This window comes from Rhincodon typus, chromosome 8 (assembly GCF_021869965.1).
Source record: "Rhincodon typus isolate 14 chromosome 8, sRhiTyp1.1, whole genome shotgun sequence".
Taxonomy (NCBI): domain Eukaryota; kingdom Metazoa; phylum Chordata; class Chondrichthyes; order Orectolobiformes; family Rhincodontidae; genus Rhincodon; species Rhincodon typus.
This window is the reverse complement of record NC_063339.1, coordinates 2,642,615-2,655,202: the sequence shown is the minus strand read 5'-3', so window position 1 is coordinate 2,655,202 and position 12,588 is coordinate 2,642,615. Positions and strand designations below refer to the sequence as shown.

General features: G+C 45.0%; 1 protein-coding gene across 1 annotated transcript in view; it reads right to left on the bottom strand.

The window, feature by feature from the left end:
* mthfd1b (methylenetetrahydrofolate dehydrogenase (NADP+ dependent) 1b) overlaps positions 1-12,588 on the bottom strand; it is an 82,592-nt gene that overhangs the window by 41,545 nt on the left and 28,459 nt on the right. Inside the window, exons 9-13 of the mRNA XM_048600009.1 lie at positions 8,883-8,994; positions 5,176-5,303; positions 2,891-2,988; positions 495-668; positions 253-389 (exon numbers count right to left, since the gene is read on the bottom strand). Coding sequence (XP_048455966.1) covers positions 253-389; positions 495-668; positions 2,891-2,988; positions 5,176-5,303; positions 8,883-8,994 — 649 coding nt within the window. The remainder of the gene's footprint in view (positions 1-252; positions 390-494; positions 669-2,890; positions 2,989-5,175; positions 5,304-8,882; positions 8,995-12,588) is intronic.

The following is a 12,588-nucleotide window of genomic DNA, read 5'->3' as shown; positions in this document are numbered from 1 at the left end:
GTTTCGGCCCGAAACGTCAGCCTTTCTGCTCCTATGATGCTGCTTGGCCTGCTGTGTTCATCCAGCTCTGTACCTTGTTTGATTCCAGTTTTCTTTTTGTACTGAAATTTCACCACCTGTCAGAGTCGGAGACGTCTCCATGTCTCCTGAACATTAGCCCGGGGCTCTGGATAAAGCCAATCCAGGGATATTACCAGTAGATCACTGCCTCCCCAACGCCAGCGAAGGCTCACGAGGAAAAAAAGAGGTTACCTTTGATCCCAAAGGTGGGGCCCTGTGATGGTTGACGAACACAAGCGAAAACGTTGATGTCCAGGTGAGCTCCGATGGCCTGAGCCAGGCCAATTGTGGTGGTGCTCTTGCCTTCACCCAGCGGTGTGGGGGTGATGCTGCAAACATAAACTGGCATTTAGAAAGATACAGCAACCCCTGCTCCCCCACCCCCATCACAATAAAGGTTCGAAGCGGGAGATCTAAAGCAAGGCTGGCCGTACCCTGTGACAACAACATATTTCCCGTCTGGTTGGTCCTTCAGCCGGGTCAGTGTGGAGAGAAGCACCTTTGCCTTCGATATGCCGTACAGCTCCACTTCATCAGATAACAAACCAACTTCCTTGGCCATGCGGCTGATGTGCTTTGGTGTGCAAGACCGTGAAATCACAATGTCACTGGTGAGAAATAATGTGGTTTTTCAAAAAATTAAATAAAATCCAAGCACCCAGGTCACAAAGCACCCAGCACCAATACATTTACCTCCGCCAGTCCTCCTGGTCAGTTTCCAAGTGATAGAACTCCATACCTAACCACGATCTCAGGGAGTAGCATGCTCCCAGTTCACAGAAGGCCATACATTCAGCACCCACTCATAGGGCTGACATTTCCAGGGTAGTACTTAGGGAAATACTAAGAACTGCAGATGCTGGAGTCAGAGATAACACAGTGTGGAGCCGGAATAACACAGCAGGCCAGGCAGCATCAGAGGAGCAGGAAAGTTGACGTTTCGGGTCGGGACCCTTTTTCAGAAATGGGGAGGGGGAAGGGAGCTGGGAAATAAATAGAGAGAGGAGGGGTGGGGCTGGGGATGGTGACAGGTCAGTGCAGGTAAGGAGTGGTGGGGTTTGGTCAGTGAGGTGGGAGGAGCGGATAGGTGAGAGAGAAGATGGACAGGTTGTGTCAGGTCAAGGAGGCGGGGATGAGAGGGAGGGTTGGACATAGGATGAGGCCGGGGGTGGGGAGATTTTAAAACTGGTGAAATCCACATTTAGGTCATCAGGCTGTAGGTTCTCGAGGTGGAATATGCGGTGCGGCTCCTCCAGTTTCTGGGTGCCGTCATTGTGACACTGGAGGAGGCTCAGGATGGACATATCACCCAGGGAGTGGGAGGGGGAGTTGAAATGGTTCGCGACTGGAAGGTGTTGTCGTTTGTCGTGAACAGAGCGCAGGTGTTCTACAAAGTGGTCTCTGAGCCTCCGCTTGGTCTCACTGATGCAGAGGAGGCCACATTGGGAGCAGCAGATGCAATAGACTACATTGACGGATGTGCAGGTGAAGAGGGAAATATATCTTTGGTTGTGGGGTTGAATTGTAGGCGGTGGAAGTGGTGGAGAATAATACGTTGGATGCGGAGGTTAGTGGGGTGATATGTCAGGACAAGGGGGATTCTGTCTTTATTCTTGTTGGGGGAGGGGATGTGAGGGCAGAGGTGCAGGACTTAGGGAGTGCTGCCCTGTTGCAGACGCTAACCTTTGGATAAGACATGACATCGAGGCACCTCACAAGTAGATGCAAGAAGATACCACAGTCACTACTGGAAGGGCAAGGCCAGTCTCTCTGGTTTTCTGGTCAATAATTATCTCCAGTAAACATTACTGAAAACAGATTATCTGGAAAAGATTGCACTGCTGTTTGTGGGATCCTGATTTGCACATACTGGTTATCACTTTCCTCACTGTAACACTTGCTTAAGCAACTGTGAAATACTTGGGATTAGTGAAAGGCACTGTATAAACTTTCAACATTGAGACCCACTGGATTGTTATATACCCACAGGAACAGCAGGAGGCCATTCAGCCCTGTCTTGGAGTCTGTTCGGCCAGTCAGTCTGCAGACATGCACATTTTCCAGCAGAGGTCTGTATAATGATCAGGGATGAGAAGGCGAGATGCTAAGTGGAGCTGATTCATCACAAATCAGGAATCACACCCAGAATTTCCCATTAACAGTGAGAGTATCATATCACGTGAGGTAGTGATCATATACTCACTCCACAGGACAGTGGGCACAGCACAACTAGGACAATGCTCAGAGTACAGGTATTTCTCCTATAACACAATAGTTGCACTCTTGTATGACCTCGCGCTATAGAAAATCAATTTGGAAAATCGCATTATAGGGAAATCACTATAGAAAATCACTATACTGTACAGTAGTAAGTTTGCATTATCCAAACAGCATCCACTATTCATCAATCGCGTTACAGTCAATTTGCATTAATGAAATACATGTTATAGCAGAAATACCTGTATTGCTATATGTCACACTATGAGTAGGAAAGCAGGGAAGAATTCAACACAATATATAGTGACTTTAACACTGCCTCTAACCAAGAGCGCCAATTAATCATAAAATGTTTTTAGGAGGCCATTTAGCCCACTGTATCCATGCTAGCACTCTGCAAGAGAAACTTAACTTGCCCCACTCTTACACCCATATATCACCGTTCCTTCAGAGTCACTGGATCAAGATTCTAGAACTATTCAAGCTATCTCAGACATAACCATAAAAAAAGACTCTTCCCCCACAGCTCTCTGTGGCAAGGACTTCCTAGGACTCACAACCTTCAGAGAAGAAATTCCTCCTCACCTCAGACACGGAGAGCTCACACACCTACCTGGGCACAGGCTCCACACGGTTAAGCTTTGTGTATTGAATAGGCCATTTTCCTGGCTTGCAGTTCTTCAAATAGCGTTTGGCCCCCTCGACAGTGTTCTATCACAGAGTGTAACATTTATATCAACACAAGGAGGTTTTATACTGTAGTCTTCTCTTTTTCTTAAGGTCTCTACACTTCCAACCCCATTTTCTAATGGCATCAACTTTTTATTTATCCCTTCTCAGGACGTGGGCATCACTGACTAGCCCAGCATTTATTAGCATCCATCCAATTAAGGATGGGTAAGTGTCAACCACATTGCTGTGGGTTTGAAGGCCAATAGTTTCCTCCCCTAAAGGATATTAATGAAACAGATGGGGTTTTCTGACAATTGCCATTGGTTTCATGGTCATCATTAGACTTTTAATTCCAGATTTTTATTGAATTCAAATTCCACCACCTCCCATGGCAGGATTTGAACCGGATCCCCAGGACGTTACCTGGATCCCTGGATTAACAGTCTAGCTATAATACCTCTAGGCCACCACCTCCCCACAGAAACCAGTGTCCCCCTGTGTGCCTTAACCAGAAGCCCAGCCTGTTAACCCAGTGAGACAGACCACGTGTATGATTCTGGTCCCCCAGGCACATCCGCAAAGACGCAGAGTCACCCAAACATCACAGGAAGCAGAGGGTCTGATTTCTCAGCACCACTTCTGCCTCACAAGCCCAACGTTGAAACCAGTGCTCAGCTTGATAGTAATAATCACTTCTGGAACTAGCCTGGATTGCAGCCTCAATGCTGCAATAAGCCTAAAGAGTGATCAGGGTGGCTAGAAATGCCTGTCTTTAACTGGGGCCTCAGATTCTCCCAAAGAAGCTCACTTAGTCCCAACAATTTTTGTAGGAACAGGCAGAAACTGCATCCACTGGATGATAGTCAGAGAACACAAGAACAAGACAACAGCCAAAGGAACCAGAGGGAGGAACGGCGCAACATTTTAAATGAAAATGCACCACGTTATGATGGTCTGGAACGCTCTTCCTGAAAGGGCAGCGGAAGCATTCTCAATTGTAAACTGTCAAAAGAAAACTGAATAAATATTTGAAAGGAAAACACCCAGAGGAAAAGGCAGGGAACAGGGTTAATCTGAAAGCTCTTCCAAAGAGCTGGTGGGCTGAATGAGTGCTGTACAACTCTGGGAATATCCCCTTTCTCAGCTGTTGTCTCTTGTTGCTGGATGTATTCACAGCTGTCCTTTAAACTCTGGTACCCAATCCAGACAGTCGATTATTTATCTGACCCTCGCCAGAATGACTCATGCCATCGGACTCTCAAGACAGTCAGCATGGACAGGACTAGAGTGGCATTTCTAACAGCTGGTCTAAGCCAGGCATGAAAGGGAGTTGAACAGGGAAGAGAAATGGCAAAGATCTTGGCAGTAGTGCTGGTACTCCCACACCCAACCTGGAACTGGGGAATTTCTGTGCCAGGCAGCTGACGGTGGTGATTACAGAGTGAGCCTGAAAATCAGAGGAATCAGCTGCTCCTTAGATGGTGTCCTGGGTTGTTACAGCATGAAGACTGGATGCTCTGAAAGTTAGTGCAGTAACTGGAAAATGTTTTATAGGATACTGGAATAGGCTGTTGTAAACTGTTGTGAGGCGCAAGGAAACTTCATTTGTTTTAATTGGTTTTCAGTGAATTCACAAAAAACAGGAGTACACAGCCCATCTGATTCACTCTCTGGGTAAAGCTCTTTACCCAGTATCTCATACAGTCCCTCTACCGGAGATGAAATCTGGGAGTAAACCATTTATTTCATTCTAGATGTGTATTTCAGCTCAAGTATCCTTGTAAAAGTGGGAGGATCTCCCATCATAGAAATGTAAAAGACCAGAGTTTGCTCTGCCATTCAGTATGATCATGGCTAATCATCTAACTCAGCCCTCTTTTCCTGCTTTCTCCCCGTGTCCTTTAGCCCCAAGAACTATATCTAAGTCCTCCTTGAAAACATCCAATGTTTCGGTTTTAAAGTTTTCTGTGGCAGAGAATTCCACAGGCTCCCCACTCTCTGGGGGAAGGCATTTCTCCTCATCTCAGTCCTAAATGGCCTAACCTACACCCTTAGAAGTGTGACTCCCCCTGGTCATTGGGAACATCCTTCCTGCATTTACCCGGTCTACTCCTGTTAGAATGTGATGGGTTTCTGTGGGATTCCTCCCTCATTCATCAAAGCAATCTCCCCCAAAGCAACAGTGAAGTTAATAGTTAAGAGTACGATGAAGATGTATAAACTCACTGCCATAAGCATACAGACAGTCATTGGCCCAACTCCGCCAGGCACTGGGGTGATGTACGAAGCCACTTCTTTGGCTTCATTGTAAGCCACGTCGCCAACCACACGCTTCCCACTTGGCTTGGTGCTGTCTGAAACAAAACAGGGGCCAAGCTTACAGCAAATACTGACATTACTAAGCGTGAGGATAGCTGGGACACAATCAGGGGATTCATATACAGAATTACTGATAATCGAGAGACAGAGAGAGTTACAGCCTGGGGACCAGTCAAGGTCCCGAGTATTGTCATGTGAACGTTTCTGACGTATCAGTGGATATTTGGACTTCATGTGACTGAGGCACACACACTCTGGATGCAACATAATCTCAAAATTCCAACAATTACAAGGAGTCATAACTTAAAACGCCACTTTTCAACTGAACCCCTCAACAAGTCTGCAATCTCTAAATCGCAGATATTTTCCTGGTGTAATTCATGTAGGGAGTCTGCACTGCTATGGCAACATGCACTTCTAAAAGTACGTTATAGTGTGGAATATAAATACTGGTGGTAGAGGTTCAGAATAGTAGGAACTGCAGATGCTGGAAAATCCGAGACAACAAGGCGTAAAGCTGGATGAACACAGCAGGCCAAGCAGCATCATAGGAGCAGGAAGGCTGACATTTCGGGCCTAGACCCTTCATCAGACCCTTCTCTGGTCTTTCTGGTGTGATTCCCAATCCAGCATGTCTAGGACATAAATTGGATGTGCAGACAACCATTTTAAAAAAAAAAAAATCATTCACGATGTGAAGGTGTCACTGGCTAGGCAGCATTTATTGCCCATCCCAAATTGCCCAGAGGGCAGTTAAGAGTCAACCACGTTGCTGTGGGTCTGGAGTCACATGTAGGCCAGACCAGGTAAGGATGGCAGTTTCCTTCCCTAAAGGACATTAGTGAACCAGATGGGTATTCCCTGACAAATTGACAATGGGTACATGGTTACCTTTAATTCCACAATCTGCCATGGCAGGATTTGAACCTGGAACCCCAGAAATTTACCTGGGGTCTCTGGATTAACAGTACTGCTATAATACCACTAGGGCACTGCCTTCTCCTTGGGACATGAATACCTTTAATTCCAGATTTTTATTGAATTCAAATTCCACCATGTGCCACAGTGGGATTTGAACCTGGGACCCCAGAACATTAGCCCAGTTTCTGAAGATCCAGTTTACAGAGCGAGTATTTCTCCCAACACTGCACATTCCATCCCATGAAGGAAAATCAGAGCCTCAGTCTCCACTGCTGACACACAGAAAGTCCACTCCTATGAATGAGTATCTACAGCATGCAGGTAACATCAGTCAGTTTCTGATATTAACTTGCACCCTTCTGCCCTCCTCTCCACAGGTTTACATCCACCCCCATCCCCATCACATCCACAACCCCATTGATATAATACAGTAAGAATAATTCTCTGCCTTTGCCCACTGCTCTGCCCCCACCCCCACTTACCCAATCCAACTGGACTGAGGAAACAAAATTAGTCAGTCATTGAGATAAGATGGGAGAAAACAGACACAAGGTGCGACATACTCTGTAGATCAGAGTATCCTACCTGGAACATTGTGGCTTCATCAGAAGCTATATGGATAAAGAAATCCATATTTGACCCAATTACACTGCGCTCACGAAAAGAGAAAGCTAAGAGATGACCCGATTGAGATATATAAAATCGTGAAGGTGTTTGAAGAGATAGACATAGGGAAGATATTTCCACTATTAGTATGAGACAGTCACTAATAAATTCAATCTGGAATTCAGGAGAAACACTTTCAGAAACCCAGAGATTGATGATTCTGACCCAGCTGTCCTACAGTGTAGAGCTGAATATGATCATACAAACAGATGGAGGCCATTCAGCCCCTTGAGCATGCTCGGCCATTCAATAAGACGCTGGCTGATGCAATTGCAACCTCAAATACATGGTCCCACCTACCCTTCATAACCTTTTACCCTTCAGTCACCAAGAATCGATCTACCTCTGTCTTAAAAATGTTCAAGGATTCTGCCACCCTTTCAGGAGAGGTCCAAATACCCAACTATCCAAGAAAATTTTTTTACATAATCTCGGTTTTAAATCGGTGACAGCTGATTCTTAAACAGTGACCCCTAGTTCTAGATCCTCCCATGGGAGCAATCATCTTGCCCACTTGCAGCCTGTCAAGACCCCTCAGGATGTTATAGGTTTCAATCAATCACCTCTCGCTTTTCTTGCAGACACAAGCCTAATTTGCCCAACCTTTCCTTGTAAGGCAACCTACCCATTTTAGGTATTAGTCTGGTAAACCTTCTCTGAACTGTCTTCAATGCATTAACATCCTTCCTTAAACAAGATGATCCACCACAGTAGACAGTTCTCCAGACGTGGTCTCATCAACACTCTGTACAACTGAAACATACCCTCGCTGGGGGGGGAAGATCTATTCTTTATTCCATGAAAGAATACAAATAAAAGAAAGTTAGATCAATAAGTGAGGGAGAAAGAAACTGGAAGATACAGAGGAAGGGGAGGAGCTTTACCAACACATTGGGCTGAGTGACCTGTTTCTGCGTAATTCTAGAAACAACAATGTTCATTTGTATAATAAAGACACCATAGTCTTACCTACCATACAGCTGCTCTCTTGCTAGACAGCGATAACTGGCTGTGGTTTAACCTGACAGTCACCACACCTCCGGTGAGGGGTAGAGGTTGAGAAAGAGAGTCCTTCAAGGTGACTTCAATCAGGGTAGGAATTGAACCCATGCTGCTAGCATCTCTCTGCAAACCAGCCATCCAGCTAACTGAACTTTGCCCAGTGACATGAAACTTCGTAAACCTTTCCAAGCTGCTCTGAGGGGACTATCAGACAGATTTACAGAAACATTAACAGGTTAGATGATCAAAAGCTTACCAAGTGTTTTAAACCCAGGGAGTGACGTACAGGGGTAGAGAGGCGGGGAGGTTTAGGGAGTGAGAGAAGCTGAAGGCACAGAAACAAATGGTGCAGCGATTAATATAGGGGATACTCGAGACGCCAGAAATAGAGGAATGCCAAGATTGCGGAGATGGAGAAGATTACAGAACTGTTTAAAAATGAAGTTGTGAATTTTAAAACTCAGCTGTTACTGGACTGGGAACCAATGTCAGTCAGTGAGCACAGTGAGGGTGATGGGTGAACGGTGCTTGGTGAGAGTTGATGGAAAGGTTTGAATGAGCTGAAACCTAAAAGTAACAAATATGCTGAAGGTTATATGAATGTTAAAGCTCCTGCAGTCTCTATCTATGAAGAGCAGGGGCGATACCCCGGTGTATTGGTCAATTCCGAAGCAACATCACTTACTGAAACAGATCATCTACAATGATAAGTGACAATATTTGTAGATCTATTCCATCGCTGGGACACCTGTTTCCACTACTGAAATGTAAGTTCCTCTTCAGACAGGGTGGTGAACAGAGACGATTGATTTAGTTTAGTCATGGAGCTCACTTTGCTCATATCAGTTCACCAAAGGGAAGGAGGAAAGCAGAAAGAGAGCAGAACTCTGTCTCAAAAACTCCTCTTCCTTGAGCAAACTCGTGTTTTCGTCCTTATTTCGAGTGACTGAGGTCTATGATCATTAAAAGGGAGGAAGGAAATAAAGTAAAAGGACGCGTAAATAATTTTCTAATCAGAGTCTCACCAGGAATGTAGTTGATTCCACAATCAATGACGACAGCACCTGGTTTGATCCAATTTCCTTTCACCATCTCAGCTTTGCCAGCTCCGACCACCAGAATGTCGGCCCTCCCAATCTAAAGAGAAAGAGGGCGCTTTGAGATTTACATCATCAGCCAGAGACAAGGTTCAAACAAACACACTTGGGACTCAATGCTCTTTCTAAGAGAAGCCCGAGAGGTGAGTTAATGGAGTGAAGGGGGTCAATAGGGTTGACACAGAGAAGACGTCTCCTCTTGGAGATGAATCTAAAACTAGATGCGATCAATAGAAGACAGTTACTAATTCAGGTAGGGTCAATTGATCCATTAAAGAGGGCATTGGATGGTTATTTGGAGAGAAAGAGTGAGTAAAGTGAATGGGCCAAAAGCAGGAGATTGGCAATAAGAACATCAGAACCAGGAGCAGGAGTAGACAATTCAGCTCCTTGTGCCTGCTCCGCAATTTAATATGATCATGGCTGATTTCATCTTGGCCTCAACTCCACTTACCTGCCCGCTCTCCACAACCCTTCGACCCATTACTAACTCAAATCTGTCTATCTCCTCTTCAAATTTATTCAGCATCTCCCACAACATGGGGTTGCAAATTCCACAGATTCATGACCCTTTGAGAGATATAATTTCTCCTCATCTCTGTTTTAAATCTGCTACCCCTTATCCTAAAACTACAACCTGTCAATGAAGAATCAGTGCAGTCACAATGGACCATTGTACATCATTCTAATTCTGTGATTAATATAAATCAGTAGGGGCTTAAGGCAAAACTTCTCAAGCTACAGAGTCGTGAGAATGTAGATCTTTAATACTGAAGTGAATAGCTCCAGTGCTTATGAGGGCTGGGAGGCTATGTTGATGTAAGAGCACTAACTATGATGAATAATATTTCTTCGTCAAAGGCAAGCAGGCAGAGACAGGATGTTGTGGACAATGGACAATGCACTAGGTTTGAAGAGAACAAAACAATTTGACACTTGCACAAACGGCAAAGACTGCTCTGGTGAGCAAGATCACAAGGTTCCATTATTGACCTCACCTTGCCTGCTGGAGGCAAGTGGATAACTGGATTCAATGCGGAAGGGATTGAAGGACCAGAAACACTTAAATGTGGTGAGAAACCATGGGATCCGATCTGCACTGGTAGTCGGCTGGTTGCATGTAGCCTTGTGCATTGGCAGAAACAGGCAACAATTTGCGGTCCTAAAAACAACAAATGCTGGAGATCACAGGGGCTCAGGCAGCCTACCTAGACGACTCTCAGTGCCACTTCATGCTCCTGCCAGGACCTTGAAAAATCTGTTCATTTTGCCTCCAATTTCCACCCATCTGTAACTTTCACACGGTCCATTTCTGACACTTTCCTTCCTTTCCTTGACCTCTCCGTCTCCATTTCAGGAAATAAACTGTCCACTACCATCTGCTGCAAAGCCACTAACTCCCATAGCAACCTTCATTATAGCTCTTCACACCCCACATCCTGCAAGGATTCCATCCCGCAAGGATTCCATCCCATTCTCCCAGTTCCTTCACCTACGTCGTATCTGTTTGGATGATGCCACCTTCCATAACAGTGTTGCTGACACAGCTTCCTTCTTCCATAACCGTGGTTTCCCACCCACTGTGGCTGACAGGGCCCTCAATCACATCCGACTTATCACCTGTGCTTCTGCCCTTGCCCCTTCCCATCACTCACAGCAGCATGTTCAGGTCCCCTTTGTCCTCACTTTTCATCCCACCAGCCTACGTATTCAAAGGATTGTTCTCCGCCATTTCAGACAACTCTAGGAGAACACCACCAACAAATACTTCTTCCCCTCACTCCCCCACCTCTGCATTTCACGGATCCTTGCCTCTGGGTGACCCTCGTCCATTCTACAACAACCAACACCACCCCCCACCCCACGACACCTTCCCACGTAACACCTGCCCCTTAACCTTCTTCCTGCTCATCGTCCAAGGGCCTAACCAGTTTTTCCAGGTGAAACAGCATTTTACTTGTACTTCCTCCAATCCTGCGTATTGTATTCGCTGCACCTAATCTGGCCGACTCTACACCGGAGAAACCAAGCACAGACTGTGTGACTGCTTTGCGGAACACCTCCGGCCTGTGTGTAATTTGGTTTATGTAAGTGGGACTTTTATTTATTGGAACAGCATACCATGAGAATTTTGTTTTATTTGGGAATAGTTAGTAGTTAAGGGGGGATTGTTCGGTTTGTTAGCAGTTCTGTTAATTTGCTCATTGTTACAGCTAGGTTAATAAATTATTACTTGTTGATTACAGAGTGACTGGTAAAGATGCCAGGTAGGAAAAAAAATTATTGAGTACATAAGGTGAACATGTTGAAACCTTACTATGATAGGGAAAGGGTGCCGGATAAACAGGTATTAGTTAGTGACACTCAGAGTGAGGAATAAAATCCAGATGATTTGGATTTTGCTGTGCCTCAGAATAAATTGAATAATGTGGAAGTCCTTAAAGAATGGGATAGGGTAGTAAACTGTCTGTCTCAGGAATAGAGAACTGAATTGAAAGGCTTGTTGGAGGACATATGTAGAAATAGAATGGGGAGGACTAATACAATAGTGCATGAGGTGGACATAGGGAATGCTGTTCCAATAAAATAACACCCCTACAGACACACGCACGCACACGCACACACACACACACACACATTCTCTCTTAAGTGCACGTGCGCACACACATACATACTCTCTCTCTAGCACACACACACACACTCTCTCTCTCACTCTCTCACACATACACAGACACAGACTCTCTCTCTCACACAGATGATTGTGTATTTGCAGATACATTCTATTTTGTTCAAAAAAATAAAACCAGCTTGACTTCAGGTTAAAACACAGATTCTAAACAAGGCCTCACACCTAAAATGCATTGGCTGACCTGAGATATCACCTCTTGTACAATTGATAAAACCTTTAATTATCTCAGGGCAATGACTTGAAAGAAATCCTGGTATTTGCATTTTGATCAATGGAAACCTGTATCTCCTTTCTAACTGATTAAAGATTCAACAGGAGGTGGTCAGCAGGCCATTTTTAGGTTTGTTACCTTTCTGCTTATAAATTCTGTGTCGGTATATCCCCTCTTCCACACTATACCTGAGGAAGGAGCAGAGCTTCGAAAGCTAGTGTTTTCAAATAAACCTGGTGAACTATAACCTGGTGTCGTGTGATTTTTGACCTTGTCCATCCCAGTCCAACATCGGCACCTCCATATCATGGTTTGTTAGTAGTTCTGTTAATCTGTTTACTGTTAGAGTTAGATAAATACATTGTTACTCGTTGATTATAGAGTGACTGCCAGGTGTACATTTCACTTAACCTCCCCCTTTATAACAGATTAAGGGAGTGACAGGCAGGTTATACCACTTTTCACACTTTCCTTTAACAGATTATGGGACGAGTTGAGCTTTTCTGGATGTTTCAGTTTTAGTTATTCAGAGGGGGATAGACCTTAGCTTCATAACATGCTGCATTGCTCCAGTGAATCACAGTGTAAACTGGAGGGACAATATCTCATCTTCAGACTAGAGATAGTAGGAACTGCTGATGCTGGAGGATCTGAGATAACAAGGTGTAGGGCTGGATGAACACAGCAGGCCAAGCAGCATCAGAGGAGCAGGAAAGCTGACGTTTCGGGTCTAG